The following is a 15,508-nucleotide window of genomic DNA, read 5'->3' on the forward strand; positions in this document are numbered from 1 at the left end:
CAGTAAATTAAAATCAAACTTGAATTTAAAAGTAGCCCGAGGAGTCATGCTGATGCTTTTCTTAAAGAAGAACAAACCTTTCATTGCTCACATACTGTCTTCTTCTTCTTTCCAGCCTTTGTTGGACAGCACTGCTGGCACCTCACCTGCCGATCTGAACGTCTAACGCATGCACACATATGTGAGAATGAGCATCCTTGTGCACATTTGTGTGAAAATGAAGGGTTAGGGTTAAAATAACTTCCTGCCCAAAAAGATTAGAATAAATCTACAGTTTTCCAGTGAACATATAGGTGAACACAGAGACTTTTGGAATAACATGCTCTGGGCAGCCCAATGAAAGACAGAGCTGTTTGGCCACAGGAGCAGTAGACTTGTTTGGACCCAATGTGGCTTTTCAGGAGAAGAACCATCTGTAAAGCATAGCGGTGGAAATGTTTTCATTTGGGGTTTCTTGCTTCAAACTTTGGTGAGTTTGCAGACATTGATTCAAGTCATCATATCCGAGTGAATGATGATCAGGAGCACGCAGCAAATCCGCAAAGGCCCACTTGCAGGAATGGAAGAAAACCCTTAAATGTTCTGCACGGAAGGACGGTCTAACATTTCAGCAAGCAGATGCCAAGCGCTGTGGACGATTATGCAAATGTTACATCTATTGATAAATATATTTTTTTTGTTTGTATCCTAGTATATCACGTTTATTTGCAGGCACTGTATCGAAGAAGATGAAATGTTGAATATGATTCAAAAACATGGAACGTCTCTATTTCACAAGTGTATGTATCAGAGTCATGTGATGAACTGTCCAGAGTGTACCCCGCCTTTCACCTTATGACAGCTACTGTGGATGGGATGCGTGGGAGAGTCACGAACCCGGGACTGAGAAATACCCCTGCTTAGCACTACTCATGGTTAAAACTCCACAGAAATGTGACTCGTCCTCACATGGCGAATAGAACGATGTGAGCTGCAGCGCCTTGAGGCAGTTGAATTGAATAACTACCAGTGGACTTTTCTGTTTTAGCTTTTCATGGCTTATTAGCAGCAGGTACTTGTACTTTGATCTGTGCATGTCCTGTTAAATATAGCAGAGGTCTGTATATTTATGTGGAGGCTAAAGTATTCAAAACTGTGTAAAAAGTCAAAGACAGAGTTTGGTCACTTGCAGCGATCTTGAAAGTCAACATTTGTTACAACATCTTTATTCTTCAACACAGTCTGAACTCTGTTCTCTGTCAAGATGATCCCACACTGCTTCTATGATGTTGACGTCTGGCTCTGGGGAGGCCAATCCATGGCTGATAGTGCCCCACTGTGTGTTTTATTGCATTGGCAGTATGTTTGGGTCATGCTCAGATGCTTTCCAGTATTGCATGGTGGATAAAAATCTAAATGTACCTCATAACTGTATCTTTTTCATGAGCTGTTTTTTAAGGCCACACTGCACGCCATGCAGAGATGTGCTAGGTTTTTGGCTAATGGCTCTTTGGGAATTGGCATGTTATTTTGTGTCTGTCAAACTTTGTTATCCTTGATATTTTTCATAGATTCAGCTAAAGAAATGGGAACAAATTATGTGTTTTTGTGCCTAAAAGTACAATTTAAAATTGGTTCTTTGCTAAGTTGTTGCTAAGTTTTGTGTTGACACAGCAGTGGTTCATCCCTTCAGTCCCTGAGGTAAAGGGCCTTTTTTTAGTCTTGACTGATTTATATGTTTGTCTTGTGGCTTAACAAACAAACCAAACATTTCTCTGATGATGACCAAATACAAGGACTGGACTGAAAATGAGTGAAAAAGCAGCCAGTGTCCAAAGAAGAACTTTGAAAGAGCTTCAGAAAGCCTGGAGAACTATTCCTCAAGAGCACTTCAAAGAATGTCTGCAAAGCCTGGCTGCTCGGAAGTAAAACACAAAGAAATGAGGACTAAATCAAGACTTTTGCACAGTATGTATTGAGCATAGTTGGAGAAAAAATGATGCCAAACTAGGATTTTTAAAAATGGGTGATGTCAGTACGCCCCCTATTGGCTAAATTTAGCTGCATTAAAGTTTTAGGTCTGGATAGCACAACTCATCTACTTTGTAGTAATATTAAATCTATACGTCCGATGTTAATAAAAGAAAGACAGACTAAAGAAGAAATGCGCAGCTACACATTCATGTCACCTTGAATTCTGACAAATTTTATTACTCTAATCAATGAACCAACAAACAGGTGGACAGTTTATGGTTTTCAAGACAGTCACAACATGAAACCACCAACTCTCGTACATGTTGAGTGTTTTACTCATTGTTTGTTTTTACACACAGCAAATGACCCAAAATTCAAGCATCTACCTTTTGTGGCAATTTCATGGCTTCGAATATCAGATGAAAAACTTATGGATCCATTTTTGGTGATTTTCTTTTCAGTGTTTTGACTTCAGCTGAGGAATTTACTGCTCCTCTGTGAGCCGAGGGAATTTATGCACCTCATGAAGCTCTTTTTTAAAAACTCAGCGGATGAAGTCGAAAATGCCCCAAAAAGCCTTAATTCACAAGGTTTCCACACAACTTTTATTTTCGGTAATTTCACAGACGACATCGGAAACATGAGGACATTAAAGACACCGACCTCACCGGGAACACTGAATATGAGCTCTTATGGTACACTGGATAACACGGCCGCACAGCCGTGGAAATGAGAATGCGTCACGGTTGCCTCCTCTGCTATTACACAGTGTTGTAATCACACACACATTCAACACACTAAAAACTGAGGAAACATCTTAAAAAAATATTAAACTGGTGAGCTGCTGCTCTCTGTTTTGTGCACAAAGCGTCTCTTCTGAGATTTACTGCAGTCGTGACTGACAGGAACACGGGCTGAACTTTGATTTTGAAGAGCTTTGGGAAATCCATGTTGGGAAAACAGTTTGAGACTGAATAATTTATAGCACTTGGTCTGAAATTCTGATGGGAAGCTGCAGATAAGACATAATGATCCCCTCGTGTTCCCTTGGACTCGGCGTGGATTTTTGTGGAAATGCACTTTGTAGCAGCACAAAGATTTCTTTGCAAAACTGAGCTAGGCTGCAGATTTTGCACATTAGACATGCAATATTTCGATGTCCCAAAGATGGATAGCTAACTAACTAAATAAAATAAAATACCATGCATTCCAGAGTGAATTACTTTGTAAATGCAAATTGCAAAAAGTAACAAAGAATGGTCAGCGGTTTCTACTTGTTTAGAAAGAAAGAAAACAAACCAAATATAACCCCCAGCTCAGCCTGTTTTCATTAAAGTGCTGGAAAGAAGCCCTCTCTGAGAAAAAAAAATTGAGACTGAATATAAAACAGAAGTGCAGACCAGAATTACGCCGCTTTCATTTTAGCGAGACAGGTTCAAAGACGTACACTGAGCCCGGTCCAAGATTTTCTCTTAGTTTTCAAATACGACCAGATGGATTGTTTTTGTTTGACTCAAGGCTTCGTCCAGGTCTTTGAAACCAGTCCCGCACGTCTGGCTGCAAAGATGGAGGTTTTAGTCTGAGTCCAGCTGATTCCTTTAGCGCACACTCTCATCACAAGACCTCAATACACTTAAACAGCTAGAAAAAAGAAGAAAACAGTGCAAATACCAGCTTCACAACAGCTTCGCAGCGCTCCTCATCTGGAAGACGAGAGGCAGAGGCGACTGACTCTTTGGTTGCTGTCGTTAGAGTACATTTAAAGGGATAAGATACAAAAAACCTTTAAAACAGTCGCACACTGAACATATGTCTTAGTGTTGCAATGCATAAGATTTTTGAGGATCTTTGTGCAAAAAAATCCCAACAAAATTCAGATCATATCTTATATCTTAGGTCACAAGTTGTCTAAAATGTCACTACATACACATGTATCACACCCTGTTGTCTAAATGTTTCATCATTTATCACACAATTCTTAACACGTCACACGAGGAAAACACAAAACAGCTTCAGTGTCTCTGTATTGTACTTTTTAAATGTATTGCACGCATTTCTTCCCCATTCCAACACTTGACACTGCATATTCTTTTCAACATAAAAGTAAATGACCATTGGCTAAATCCCTGCCCGGCATAGTGATTGTCCAGTTTCTCCACAGTGCAGAGACAGAGTTGTTCCAGTGCTCGTCAACAGGTACCGGAGAAGACCAGAGAGCCTCACGTTTCACAAGTTTATAGCGAAATTCAGGCATCGTGTCATTATTCTATAGGCACTAACTGTGCAAAACATCATGTGAAATATGTGTAATATTGGTGTAAATCAGACAATTAATTTTATGTTATTCATATACGGTGGGGGAACTAAATATTTGATCCCCTGCTGAATTGTAAGTTTGCTCCCTTCCAAAGAAATTAATAGTCTCTTTAATGGTATTTTCATTTTAATGGAGAGAGACAAAATATCACCCAAAAATCCAGCAGATTAAATATTTATAAATGTATTTGCATGTCACTGAGTGAAATAAGCGGTAAGATGTTTCTTGTAGTTGGTCACCAGGTTTGCCCACATCTCAGGAGAGATTTTGGCCCACTCCTTTTCACGGAAACTCTCTAAATGCTTTTCTTATCTGCTGCTTGAAGATTGTCTAGGCCAGTGTTTCCCAACCACTGTGCCGCGGCACAAAGGTATGCGTGCCGTGGAAAATTATCTGGTTCCACTTGATTAGTACTCTAAGTGATCAGCCTGAGTAACAGGCAGAACAATTACATTCTCTTCCACTAGAGGGCAGTACAACTACCTGCTCTAATTAAATGGGTTGCCAACTGCCAGTAAAACAGAAGACGAAGAAGAAATTACATAATAGTCATGCTGTGAGACCACGCAGGGCGCAATAGCAATAGATAAATATCTGAAAATAAAAAGTAGTCAGTTTGATCTGGGTCCTGGAGAAGATTCCGACCCAGATGAAGGCCCTTGCAGTGGTCAAAAGAAAAAAAGAGGTATACTGGGGACAAACAAGCCAATTCCACTATACCTGGTGCGCAGGGGAAAATGATCAATATGCTCTTTGTGACATTTTTGTTTGGTAGCGTTCTGTGTGCTTTTTCTAATGTGAAATATGTGCTGTGGCTCCAAAAGGTTGGGAAACACTGGTCGAGGTCACTAATTTTTATCTTGGTGGGTTTTTGGGGTTTTTTGCTGGAAGACCCATCCATAACTCATTTCAGTGTTCTGACTCAGGGAACAAAGTTCTTGTCCAAGATTTCACGGCCCCTCAGTACAGTGAAGTGGTCCTGTACCTTTAGCTGTAGCATGTTTCCACCTCCGTGCTTGACTGTGGGGGTGGTGGTGTTTGGGTCATACTCAGCATTTCTCTTCCTCCAAACATGGCAGGTTGAGTTGATTTTCTTTCTCCCAAGCTTTCACTGAATCATTCAGCTGACAAACTTAAATCAGGCCTTCTTGAAAAGAAGAAGTTTACAAGTGTTGCAAGATTTCAGTCCATTAGAGAGTAGTGTGTTAGCAATGGTGTTTTTGGTGACTGTGGTCCCAACTGGCTTCAGATCTTTAATAGTGCACTGGTCTACCACCTGTCTCATGATTATCCTCAGCTTATGAGGCAAGACCTTCCATGGAGATCTAGGCTGAGACTGACTGATGGTTCTTTTATACTGTATGTCTTCTATTTGTGATGGTCCTGTAGCCCATCCCATTCCTGTGCAAGCTTACAATCTTGTTCCTGACATCCTTTGACAGATCTTTGTTCTTGTCCATGGTGGTGGAGAGACTGAAATGTGGAATCATTAATTCATTGGTTGACTGTAATCCGTGTGCCACATAGTCACACAGCCAATCTGTGGGAGCCAGAATTCTGGCTGGGTTGTAGGGGATCAAATACTTATTTCAGTCAATGGAAATATGCAACTCAGTTTAGAACTCTTATGTGATATGTATTCCGTCTCTCTCCATTAAAATGACAGGTATTTTAAAAGTTATATCTCTTAAATATTATACTGTGGTAGGGGTGTGTTTCTACCAACTTTAAGTGATCCGTAAAGTAAAGGCTAGTTACCAACACGTAGGTGACATTTGCTGCATAAAAATGGTGAAAAAAGTTATAGTTAATATTGCTAAATGGCTTTAAAGTTAGAATGTTAAGGAAGGCAGGGATTAGCAAACAGTCAATAAAAATCAGCTTGTCAAGTTTTGGAAAGAGGCCACTGAGTGGTGCTCCATCCCTGCAGTGTGTGGGCTGACCTCATGGCTGCAAAGGTCACGAAAGGTCATGAGGGTTGGGTTAAGGTTGAGCCAGGTGCTCCAGCGCCTCCCCCTCGCAGCGCATGCAGTGGTAGCCCATGGTAGCAGTGATATCGAAGCTGCCCTGGCTGAGGTAAAAGTCCATCGATGGTTTGTTCCAGTCCAGGACGGTGAAGTTGAGCTGGTGGCAACCAGCAGCCAGAGCCAGCTACAGGAGGGCAAAAACAAGAAGGAAGACAGGAATGACTGCTGTAGATGTAGCATGGAAGCTGTTTCTGTATGCTGCCTCTGAGACACTGTTCAGCAAATTTTCCTGCAAATATTGAAAACAGGAAAATGCTCAAGGTTTATCTTCTCCATTATTCACATGTTTCACTCACCTGTGCCACCTTGCTCATTAGTGCTTTACCAACACCTTTCCCTGAAAGACAGATCATGTGCATTACTTGAGATTTCCTGCAAATATAAGGACACAGTGATGATGAGACATCTTCTCAGAGGCTGTACTGTACCTCTGAACTCAGGCATCACATACAGGTCCTCCATATAAATGGCTCTGCCTGACCAGGAACTGTAGGAATAGAAGTAAAGTGCATAGCCGATCTTTGTGTGCCCTGAAAGAAGAAAACAGTTTGAGCATGTAAAAATAACCGTTACTTAGAAGAAGCAAAATTCAGTATTCATGAAATTTGTGTATTTGTTTTGGTGCTCCTTCCCACTGAGTGAATGACTCTGAACATTTAGCACAATAATTATTAACAACATAATGCTTTACATTACACTGTAAACACATAAATATGTATAATTTCCCTCACATCAGTGAAAAAAGTGATATGAGTTGTGGTGCTGCTCACAGTTAATTTGCAACAACCTATATAAATGAAACCTCACATTTCCCAGTGGTGAGGCTGGTAAGATCATTTTAACCACTATTACTTCTCTTTTTTGTTTTTGGTTCCTTGGAGGCAGCAGAACATCTGGAGTCATGTTTCTAGTGACTTGATGAATCTGATGATTCTGAGTCCAAAACTGTTTGGCTGCTAACTTCTCTGCTGATTGGCTCTGGACAGTTCATGGATTTATTGAGTTTTTTCAGCAGCTCAAAGCAGCACTGATGAGAGCGGAGCACAACTTTAATGAGACCCAAGACATAAGTAGCTACTTCTCAGTATAGCCTCTGATAGTTGAAGCCTTCAGATAGTGGACAGCGGTGACTGTGTGGAAAAAGGCCCGTGTCATGGAAGGAAAAAGCACAGCTGGGCAGCAGAGCGTATATTAATGGTCTAATTACTGCATTCTTAGGAAAAGCACTTCAACTTTGTTATGTAAGAAGTGTTTAAGGAGGGAGGGTACATGTGCTGTGTGCTGCTACATTAGGTAACATAAGTACTAAATATGCAGGATGATGTAAATGGACGCTACATGGCAATTAATGTTTGTGTTAAGTGTAGCTACCGTTTTCCAGTTAGTGCGACACAAGTAATTATGCAAAAATATATAAAACGTTAAATTTGTTTAGCTTTTTGTATCTTATAGTGCTGAAGTCTTGCTATTGAGTCTACAGTTAGCTTAGTTTTTGACCTTTTGGCTTTACTTGATATACCTCTACAGTTTACTCCTGAGTTTTCCTTTTTGTTTCTCCTGCTCGCTCTCTCCGTTGGTAAGTTTCTGTTACTGTTAGAGGTTCGTCACCCATCAGTTTTAAGTTTGTGTCAGTAACCGGGTTACAGCTGTTAGACAGTAGATCGCAACAGTGTGTGAGAAAACTGGGCGTAACATGATCACCTTCTTTGGTTTTGTGCTGTTCTGGCACCTCAGCGATGATCCCATGAAAGAACGGGTTCTTGGAAAAGCCATCCTGCTCCAGGTCTGAAAAGAAATTATAGATACTGTTACACGGTGTTTTCACAAGGGGAAATTCAGTTTACATTTAACAGTTTGAGGCTTTTTATCAAAATGTAATCTTAGCTAAGAGAGAGCTTTAAAACCAGTTCTTGACCTTTTGTTGGAAAATACAGTGCAATGGTTTTTCCTCAAAGGTCCATAATTCCTAATTTTAGAATGAAGCTTCCTGGGAAAACCTGTTACCTGGTGGTAGAAACAAATGGCTCACAGACAAATACTTTATTATAGTGTGATAAAATCTACTGGGCTTACATAAATATAACTGAACACCAAACTATACTTGATACAGAAACTTTATTTTTTGGTTAGAAGAGTTTTTCATCTGGACGATAAAGTCCACATTACATACTCTGTGTATTTATTCTCATTGCACTTCCTTTGGTAGTTTTTACATCCACAACTGAGTTCCCCTAAAGCAGCTGAAATCTGCATTAATCAAAATGTCTTTTTTATTGGCTTTTTTGTTGCACTGTTGACTTTACGGCTACAAAAGAAGATTGTTTACTATTTTTTAAATAAATAATAACATTGATTTTTTTCCAACATTTACACTGTGCAATATGTCCAACTAACTTTTATAAGGTCAATTTGAACCTCTATTTGAAGAGAGCGAGAAATGAGAGTCAAAGTTTGTAACCAATCAGAGAGAGTTGAGAGATTTGATTAACCAATCAATTAACCAAAAAAGCAGGAATGGTTTGACAGCTGGAGACCACTAATATTTTTCCCTCCTTATGTTTTCTGACTATTTTTTCACTAGTTTTTCATTTGGCTAGGGTCAGTGTCACTACAGGTAGCATGAGGCGATACCTGGTCCCTACAAAGGTGGCACAAGTAGTCCCAACTCCTCCAGGATGGCACATCAATATATGCCATTGCCAGAAGGTTTACTGTGTCTCCCAACACAGTCTCAAGAGCATGGACTCCAAGAGACAGGCAGGTACTCTAGCAGAGCTAAAGACGGCCATAGAAGGCCCTTAACCCATCAGTAGGACCAGGAACTGCTCCTTTGTGCAAAGTGGAACAGGATGCCAGAGCAGCACAATGACCTCTAGCAGGTAATCGATGTGAATGTTTCTCACCAAACAATCAGAAACAGACTTCACAAGGAAGGCTTGAGGGTTCAATGGCCTCTATTTGGCATTTGCCATAGAATACCAGTATTGGCAGGGCCACCACTCGCACCTTGTGCTTTTCCCAGATGAGAGCAGGTTCACCCTGAGCACATGTGACAGATGTGAAAGAGTCTGCTGAAGCTGAGGAGAATGTTATTCTGCCTGTAACATTGTTCAGTGTGACTGGTTTGGTTTGGTTGTGATCGGTGCTCATCTCGGGGGCTATAGCCAAGGGGGGACACATAGACCTCTACAGGCTCGGCAGCTGACAACTTATGTGTTTAATTCAGGAGCACTTCTCTGACTAAAGATAGCTAACTGACAACAACTAACTGCAAACGAGAGGAAAGTTGAACCGGAGGAATGAACAGAAGTAATTCTAAAAGACAGAAGACATTTTCCTGCATTCTCAAATTATGTCATATGTTGCTGTGTAGCTGGCAAGATTAGGACTCAATAATGCAGGACTCAGAAGTGACACTGAACTCAAAATTTAGGTTTATTGCTGGATTCACAGGGATCAAAAATACAAAAGAACTTAAACTAAGCAGATACTAGGATGCTAGTTTACTAACTAGGAAACTACACAGAAAACACTGAACGTATGGGACATACAGCAAGAGGGAATGAGTGACGAGGTGACAAAGGGCAGAGTGATGGAGTGGAGACACCTGTGGAACACAGCTGAACAGAATCCATCTAAAGAACCAAAGGAAGTGAAACTGAACAGGATGAGAGATTGACAAAATAAGACAGGAAACATAAACACAGAGACAGAAACCCAGACTCAAGGCATAATAACTTGCCGCAGGAAAAGCAAACAAACAGAGACATAACCGACTAAGGAGACAAGACTCATTTGAGGCAACTAACAGGGACTAGACAACCGCAGAGACGGAGCACAAACATAGTGTAGACAGACATGGAGACATGACTAGAGAACAGACAGGGACCACAAATGATGATAACTCAATAATGCAAAGCCCAGAAGACAACTAAAATATAAACAAACTACAAAGGATATAATAAAATACTCAAGGAAGACTACTAATAGTAATATACAAAAGGAGACAGACTAAATACAGACACAAAAACCTTTAGAGGAACACAAAGCCCTGAGCCCATGGCCCGGGGACTCTGACACATTAATATGATGGATGCTTTGTTTATGGTGTTTAAACTTGTTTGTGATGCTCTGTGATATATTCACTATTGCTTTGTGATAACCTTATTGATGTTGGTTTTAAATGAAAAGAAGCTTCAATATATTTAGTTTAAAATACCCCGTGGCTCTCGCTTCTCAGTAAGTCTCTTTCTCTCTTCTACAATCTCAGACTGTGGTCCAACTTATATTTTGGTGTTCTGCAAATATTAAATGAGCAATGTTGGTAAATGGACTGGTTCTTACTTCTACTCTAACTGAACACTCAAAGCACTTTTATACAACTTGCCTCTTTCACCCATTCATACAAGCACTGCTTTTCTATCCTTTTTTATGTAAGTGCTTTATGCAACATTCACACCATTCATACTCTGAATGCATCAGAGAGCAACTGATTGGCATGCAGACTGGAGCAGGTGGGGATTGAACCAGCAACCTTACGATCAGTAGGTGACCTACTCTGCTTCCTAAGCCACAGTCACCCCATTTTTGAATAAAAAGTTCTTTTGATTTTTTGTGTTGTAAAGTTCCCAAAGACTGAGTCTTGAAGTTCCCCTTTTCAGGCATTTATAAATCCTTTATAAAGTATAGATGGTCCTCACAATAGATGTGGTGACACAAAATACTGAACTAATGACAACTGCCTGAATTAAACATGAATTAAAATCTGACATCAGTAGTTATAAAAGCTCCATTAACACACTCACAAATCTGTATGTGTATAAAGCTGTTTTTAAAAACTTTAATTCATTTACCCAGACTTTCTAAATGATACCAAAACAAATAACATGGTTTTACTCGATGTAATAATTTATTTGTGATTAAAGATATTATATATGTGCCTATAAAGCAAGACTAAACATTTATATCCAAGTTTATAAATTACACTATAATAACCACACACTCTTAATCATTATTAAGCATTACGGATAAAATCAAGGCAGAAACTTGAGACATCGCTACATACATTACCTTTCTGGGTCACTTTCACATGCTCTGCCAGTTTCTCATACTCTGCCAGTTCCTGGACATAAACAAAAATAGCATCAGCTGCCATCATTTATTAGGACATCCCAGACATCAGTGTTGCTCAGCTGGCAGTAAACATGTCATTTACAGGCAGTTTATTAGCCTCTTTGCACTGAAACTAACGAGCAGGACGAGCACAGTTCATCCGATAATATCTCACTAATCTAATAATAACAGCAACACCGTGTTTATGAAAAGCCCTGCTGACGTAAGCCACTACAGGCTACTTAATAATGTCTTCCGAGTCATACACACAGCTGGACCGCACGCGCGCACATGCACGTGTCCGCTCACCGTGATCATCCGCGCGATGTCCTTGCAGTCGTCCAGGTTGGCCGCGCGGATGGAGAAGTCCATGTCGAGTGGATGTGATGCGGTGATGCTCACAGTGCTGCTCCGGCCTGTCGGAGCACGGATGACGAGCACTTGGAGAAGTACCCAGCTCTTCGTCTAGCCTGGACCAGCACGCCACAGCCTCTCCACGGAGGATGGAAACTGAATAAAGAGCGCCCTCCTCCAGGTAGGAGGTGACAGGGGGGTGAGTCAGCTCCTCTTGCGGACTGGAAAGTGCACCCGAGGATTAGAGGACGTCCATTAACAGGCTTTAGCTGCAGTCGTTTGGGAGATTGCTTCCGGATGCTTTCAAGAGCAGCATCCTTTTCGCTTTATTGGTGTTCCTCTGCCTCCTGCAGGGGCCAGAGCGATCCTCTAGGGGGCCCCAGCGTAAAAAGCATACACCGGTTCCCCTTGAAGTGTTTTCCCGTATTTAAACTGTTGTAAATGACTTTTCGGGCCTGTAATCTGTGAAACGTGTCAGTCATATCAAATCATTTTGAGCCTCAAACAACACAATAGCTCCAGTCATGTTTATTTATTCAGCTAAAAAATCTTATCAATATTAAAAGTGCCTTTTTATAAAGAGATCTTCCAAGAAGGCAGGTAAATACAGATGGTTTAAGTGGCCAAAAAGCACTGGGTTGATTATAATGTAGGAACAATATTTATTTTTATTTTTTATTGAACCTTATTTTGTACAGGTAGTTCCTTTGAGACTCAATGTCTCATTTACTGTGCTTTGACTGTTCTTCCTGTCCTACGCAAGGCCACCTGGGTTGGCTGGAAGACTGTTTACTTAGCTCGGCAGGGCAAAGGACACTGTCTCAGCTGAACTCTGGACACACACACACACACACACACACACACACACACACACACATACAGACACATATATACACATGCAAATATACACTCATCCCACCCTCCAAACGCCTTCGACGCTTATTCCCCTCCGATGCTGACGGTGGATCAAGGAGACCAGCGCATACGCTGCAGGACCGGATGCACTGTCTACACTGGCTGTCTCTCACCCTTTACCCATCCCTGTTGCTTGTCATGTGTTTCTTTGGTGTATTAAGAGTTTTTTCATGTGCTATGTGCAGAGGTGTTTTTTTCTGTTCTCAGACTGATCTCCCTGTTGGAGCTCAGTCTGGGGGGAGTTATTTTTTTCTCCTTATCTTTCCTCGTGTTGTGCATTTCCCATTGTTATACCTCTCTGACCTGTCTTCCCCATGTGATGTTTTTGTGTAATGCATGTATGGTCTGAGGGTAAGATGGCGCCGCCATTGCGTGCAATTGGTCGGCAGCCTTAACATGAAATTTCCCACTCGTGGGACTAATAAAGGTATCTTATCTCTTACTATAACGCAGAGCCATAAAGATACTTGCAAAACAGGTCATTATTTTATATATATCCTATTATCTAAACCCTGTTCACTACAATCTATTTACTAATATAAGCAAAGATATTACACATGAAAAACACACAGAAACAACAGATATCACTTTTTTGGCTCAACACCTTCCGTCTCCTTTCAGCTTTACATTTATTAGCTCTACAAATGCACAGCAGCCTCACTCAATCACTTGCATTTTCCTCCCTCTTTGTTGGATTAAACCTGCTACCCCTGCAGGATTTGCTATTAATTTCAGTTAATGTAGGAGGATGCTTGATCCATCAAAGACTTGCATACTGTACAGCAGTTTAAAGGTCCATATTTTTGCACAAGTTCACCACAAATCAAAGCTGAAAATATAGATTTAAAAAAGGTAATTGCTGCAAAGTAAACATTGACCCTGGGGGATCTCGGAGAGTTTTGGGCTCCAGGACAATTACCTGTTTTCCTTGGCTGCTAACCCAGCCTTGCCTCTACAACAAATCAAGGCAAAAACTTTCAACTTATCAAAGTTTACATGTTCAGGGTCATTAGTACCAACAGGATAATTTTAGCTCCATCTCGAACAACGGAAATATCAGCAAGTAAATTTTTTTCTGTTTAGCCTCTAGGGGGCAAAACGAGGCTTTGGAGTTTGGCTTGTAGCTCCATCTCTGTGGGTGCTGCTCTTCTCAGTGCAGTCACAGTGACTCCTCTAGTTTCACAGAATCAAACTAAAGTACACTAAATTCATCCACAGACGCATTAAAGAAGCAGGCAGCGAGTCTGCGTGGTTCAACACCCACTGCTGATACATAACAGCGGCCTCTGCGTGGGTGACAGCGTGTGCATGGAGGGTTCGTTTTATTTTTTTAAATCATAGTCTACAAAACTTATGAGATTTTTATTTTTTTAAAAGTCAGCTAAAAAAAATTCACAGAAGCGGGCAGACGGGGTTAAATTAGGCTCAGATGTGATGATGCAGAGTGCGGACATGTAATCAAACTGTGAACTACAGCTCCAGAAATAATGATGATCTCATGACTTTATGCTGGTTCTCACAGGACGAAGGTTGAGAAACAGAATAAAGTTCCCTACAAAAAAGAGAGAGAGCAGAGTTAGAGGAACTGAAAACGCCTTCGACATCTCAGTGGGAGCGTTATGAAAGTCTGAGTAGATTAAGGATCGTCATGCTGCAATTAAGACAATAATCGGTTTAAGAGTTGCTTCCTGAAAAGTACAAAGTACAAAGAGAGGCGAGTCTTCAGCTGTCAGGCTCCTCTCCTGTGTTACCGGCTCTCAGGTTGAATTGAGCTTACACCTTCTGTAGTTTAAGATTTGGCTTTAAACTTTTATTTTGATAACAGCTAGGGCTTTGCATTTTTATGCCTCTGCTGCATGTTATTAACGTTTGTCTATTCTCTCCTGTGTGTGCTTCATGGTCTCTCTATGCTGCTTCCCCCCCTCTTCCCTTTCCCTTCAATCACCAATCAGATGGCTGCCCCCCTCCCTGAGCACGGCCCTGCTGGAGGTTTCTTCCTGTTAAATGTTCTTCCTTCCCACTTTCACCAAGTGCATTCTCACAGGGGACCATTTCATTGTTATGTTCTTTCTCTGCTATTGTACTGCGTTTATTTCTCTACACGAAGTGAATTTTTTTGTTAAACGCTGACAGAATTGAATCAGAGCTCCCAGGGGAAAGCTGTGAAATGCATTTCCCCCCGATTCAAGCATCCCCTTTCATCAAACTCACAATGGCATTCGCTCATAAAAACAGAAGTGGTTCAGGGAAAATACCACATGGGTTAGATCACTCTCTGACACCAGCTGCTAAACGATGAGTTTCAACAGCCATGTCAGCAAATGCATACCCACAGCCAGTGGGCAAAGTCTGCTGAAGCCCCTCTGAGTGACATTTTACTGGAATTTAACAGCCTTATTATTCACAGTGATACAAACACTGAGTATGTGCATTTATTATACTTCAGAGCTGTAATTAATTGCAGTTTCAGGGTAGTTGTACTTGACAGTTGAGTATTGAGCACTGGATTGCTGTTTTCTACTGCTCTATGGCAGCTCAAAGGAAGATGAATTTTTATATTTCACAGCGTTAGTTTAGTAGTGGATTTAGACATTTTGTCACAGTAAAATAGGTGGCAACAAGTATTTGTGTATACTGTTGCTGCTATTCTTATAAGTATTGGAGTCTATCTTCCATTAATCATATGTTTTCCATGGGAGCTTGTTGCGTTCCTGTGGAAAACATATGATTGTGTAATGATGGTTGATGTCAGGAGAGGCTTTTAACTCACCCACAAGCAAACAATACCTAATTATTCCGTTTGATTTACACTCCACAACATGCCGTGAGG

The 15,508-nt window shown here is 40.9% G+C and overlaps 1 protein-coding gene across 1 annotated transcript; it reads right to left on the reverse strand.

Moving 5' to 3' along the window:
• Positions 1-2,164: 2,164 nt before the first annotated feature.
• On the reverse strand, positions 2,165-12,110 carry sat2a.1 (spermidine/spermine N1-acetyltransferase family member 2a, tandem duplicate 1). The gene is made up of 6 exons (XM_084924081.1): positions 11,719-12,110; positions 11,368-11,419; positions 7,999-8,082; positions 6,726-6,827; positions 6,594-6,634; positions 2,165-6,421 (listed from the first exon to the last, which is right to left on the reverse strand). The coding sequence occupies exons 1-6, from the start codon at positions 11,779-11,781 to the stop codon at positions 6,254-6,256; spliced, it is 510 nt and encodes a 169-aa protein (XP_084780207.1). The 5' UTR covers positions 11,782-12,110; the 3' UTR covers positions 2,165-6,253.
• Positions 12,111-15,508: the final 3,398 nt, after the last annotated feature.

This window comes from Perissodus microlepis, chromosome 3 (assembly GCF_051167445.1).
Source record: "Perissodus microlepis isolate ML-2025 ecotype Zambia chromosome 3, ASM5116744v1, whole genome shotgun sequence".
Classification (NCBI taxonomy): domain Eukaryota; kingdom Metazoa; phylum Chordata; class Actinopteri; order Cichliformes; family Cichlidae; genus Perissodus; species Perissodus microlepis.

Coding starts and splice junctions, on each gene's coding strand:
- sat2a.1 (XM_084924081.1), bottom strand. CDS start 11,781: ATGGACTTCTCCATCCGCGCGGCCAACCTGGACGACTGCAAGGACATC. Junction 11,420..11,718: donor ACATCGCGCGGATGATCACG/GTGAGCGGACAC, acceptor GTTTATGTCCAG/GAACTGGCAGAGTATGAGAA. Junction 6,422..6,593: donor TAATGAGCAAGGTGGCACAG/GTGAGTGAAACA, acceptor GCCCTCCTGTAG/CTGGCTCTGGCTGCTGGTTG.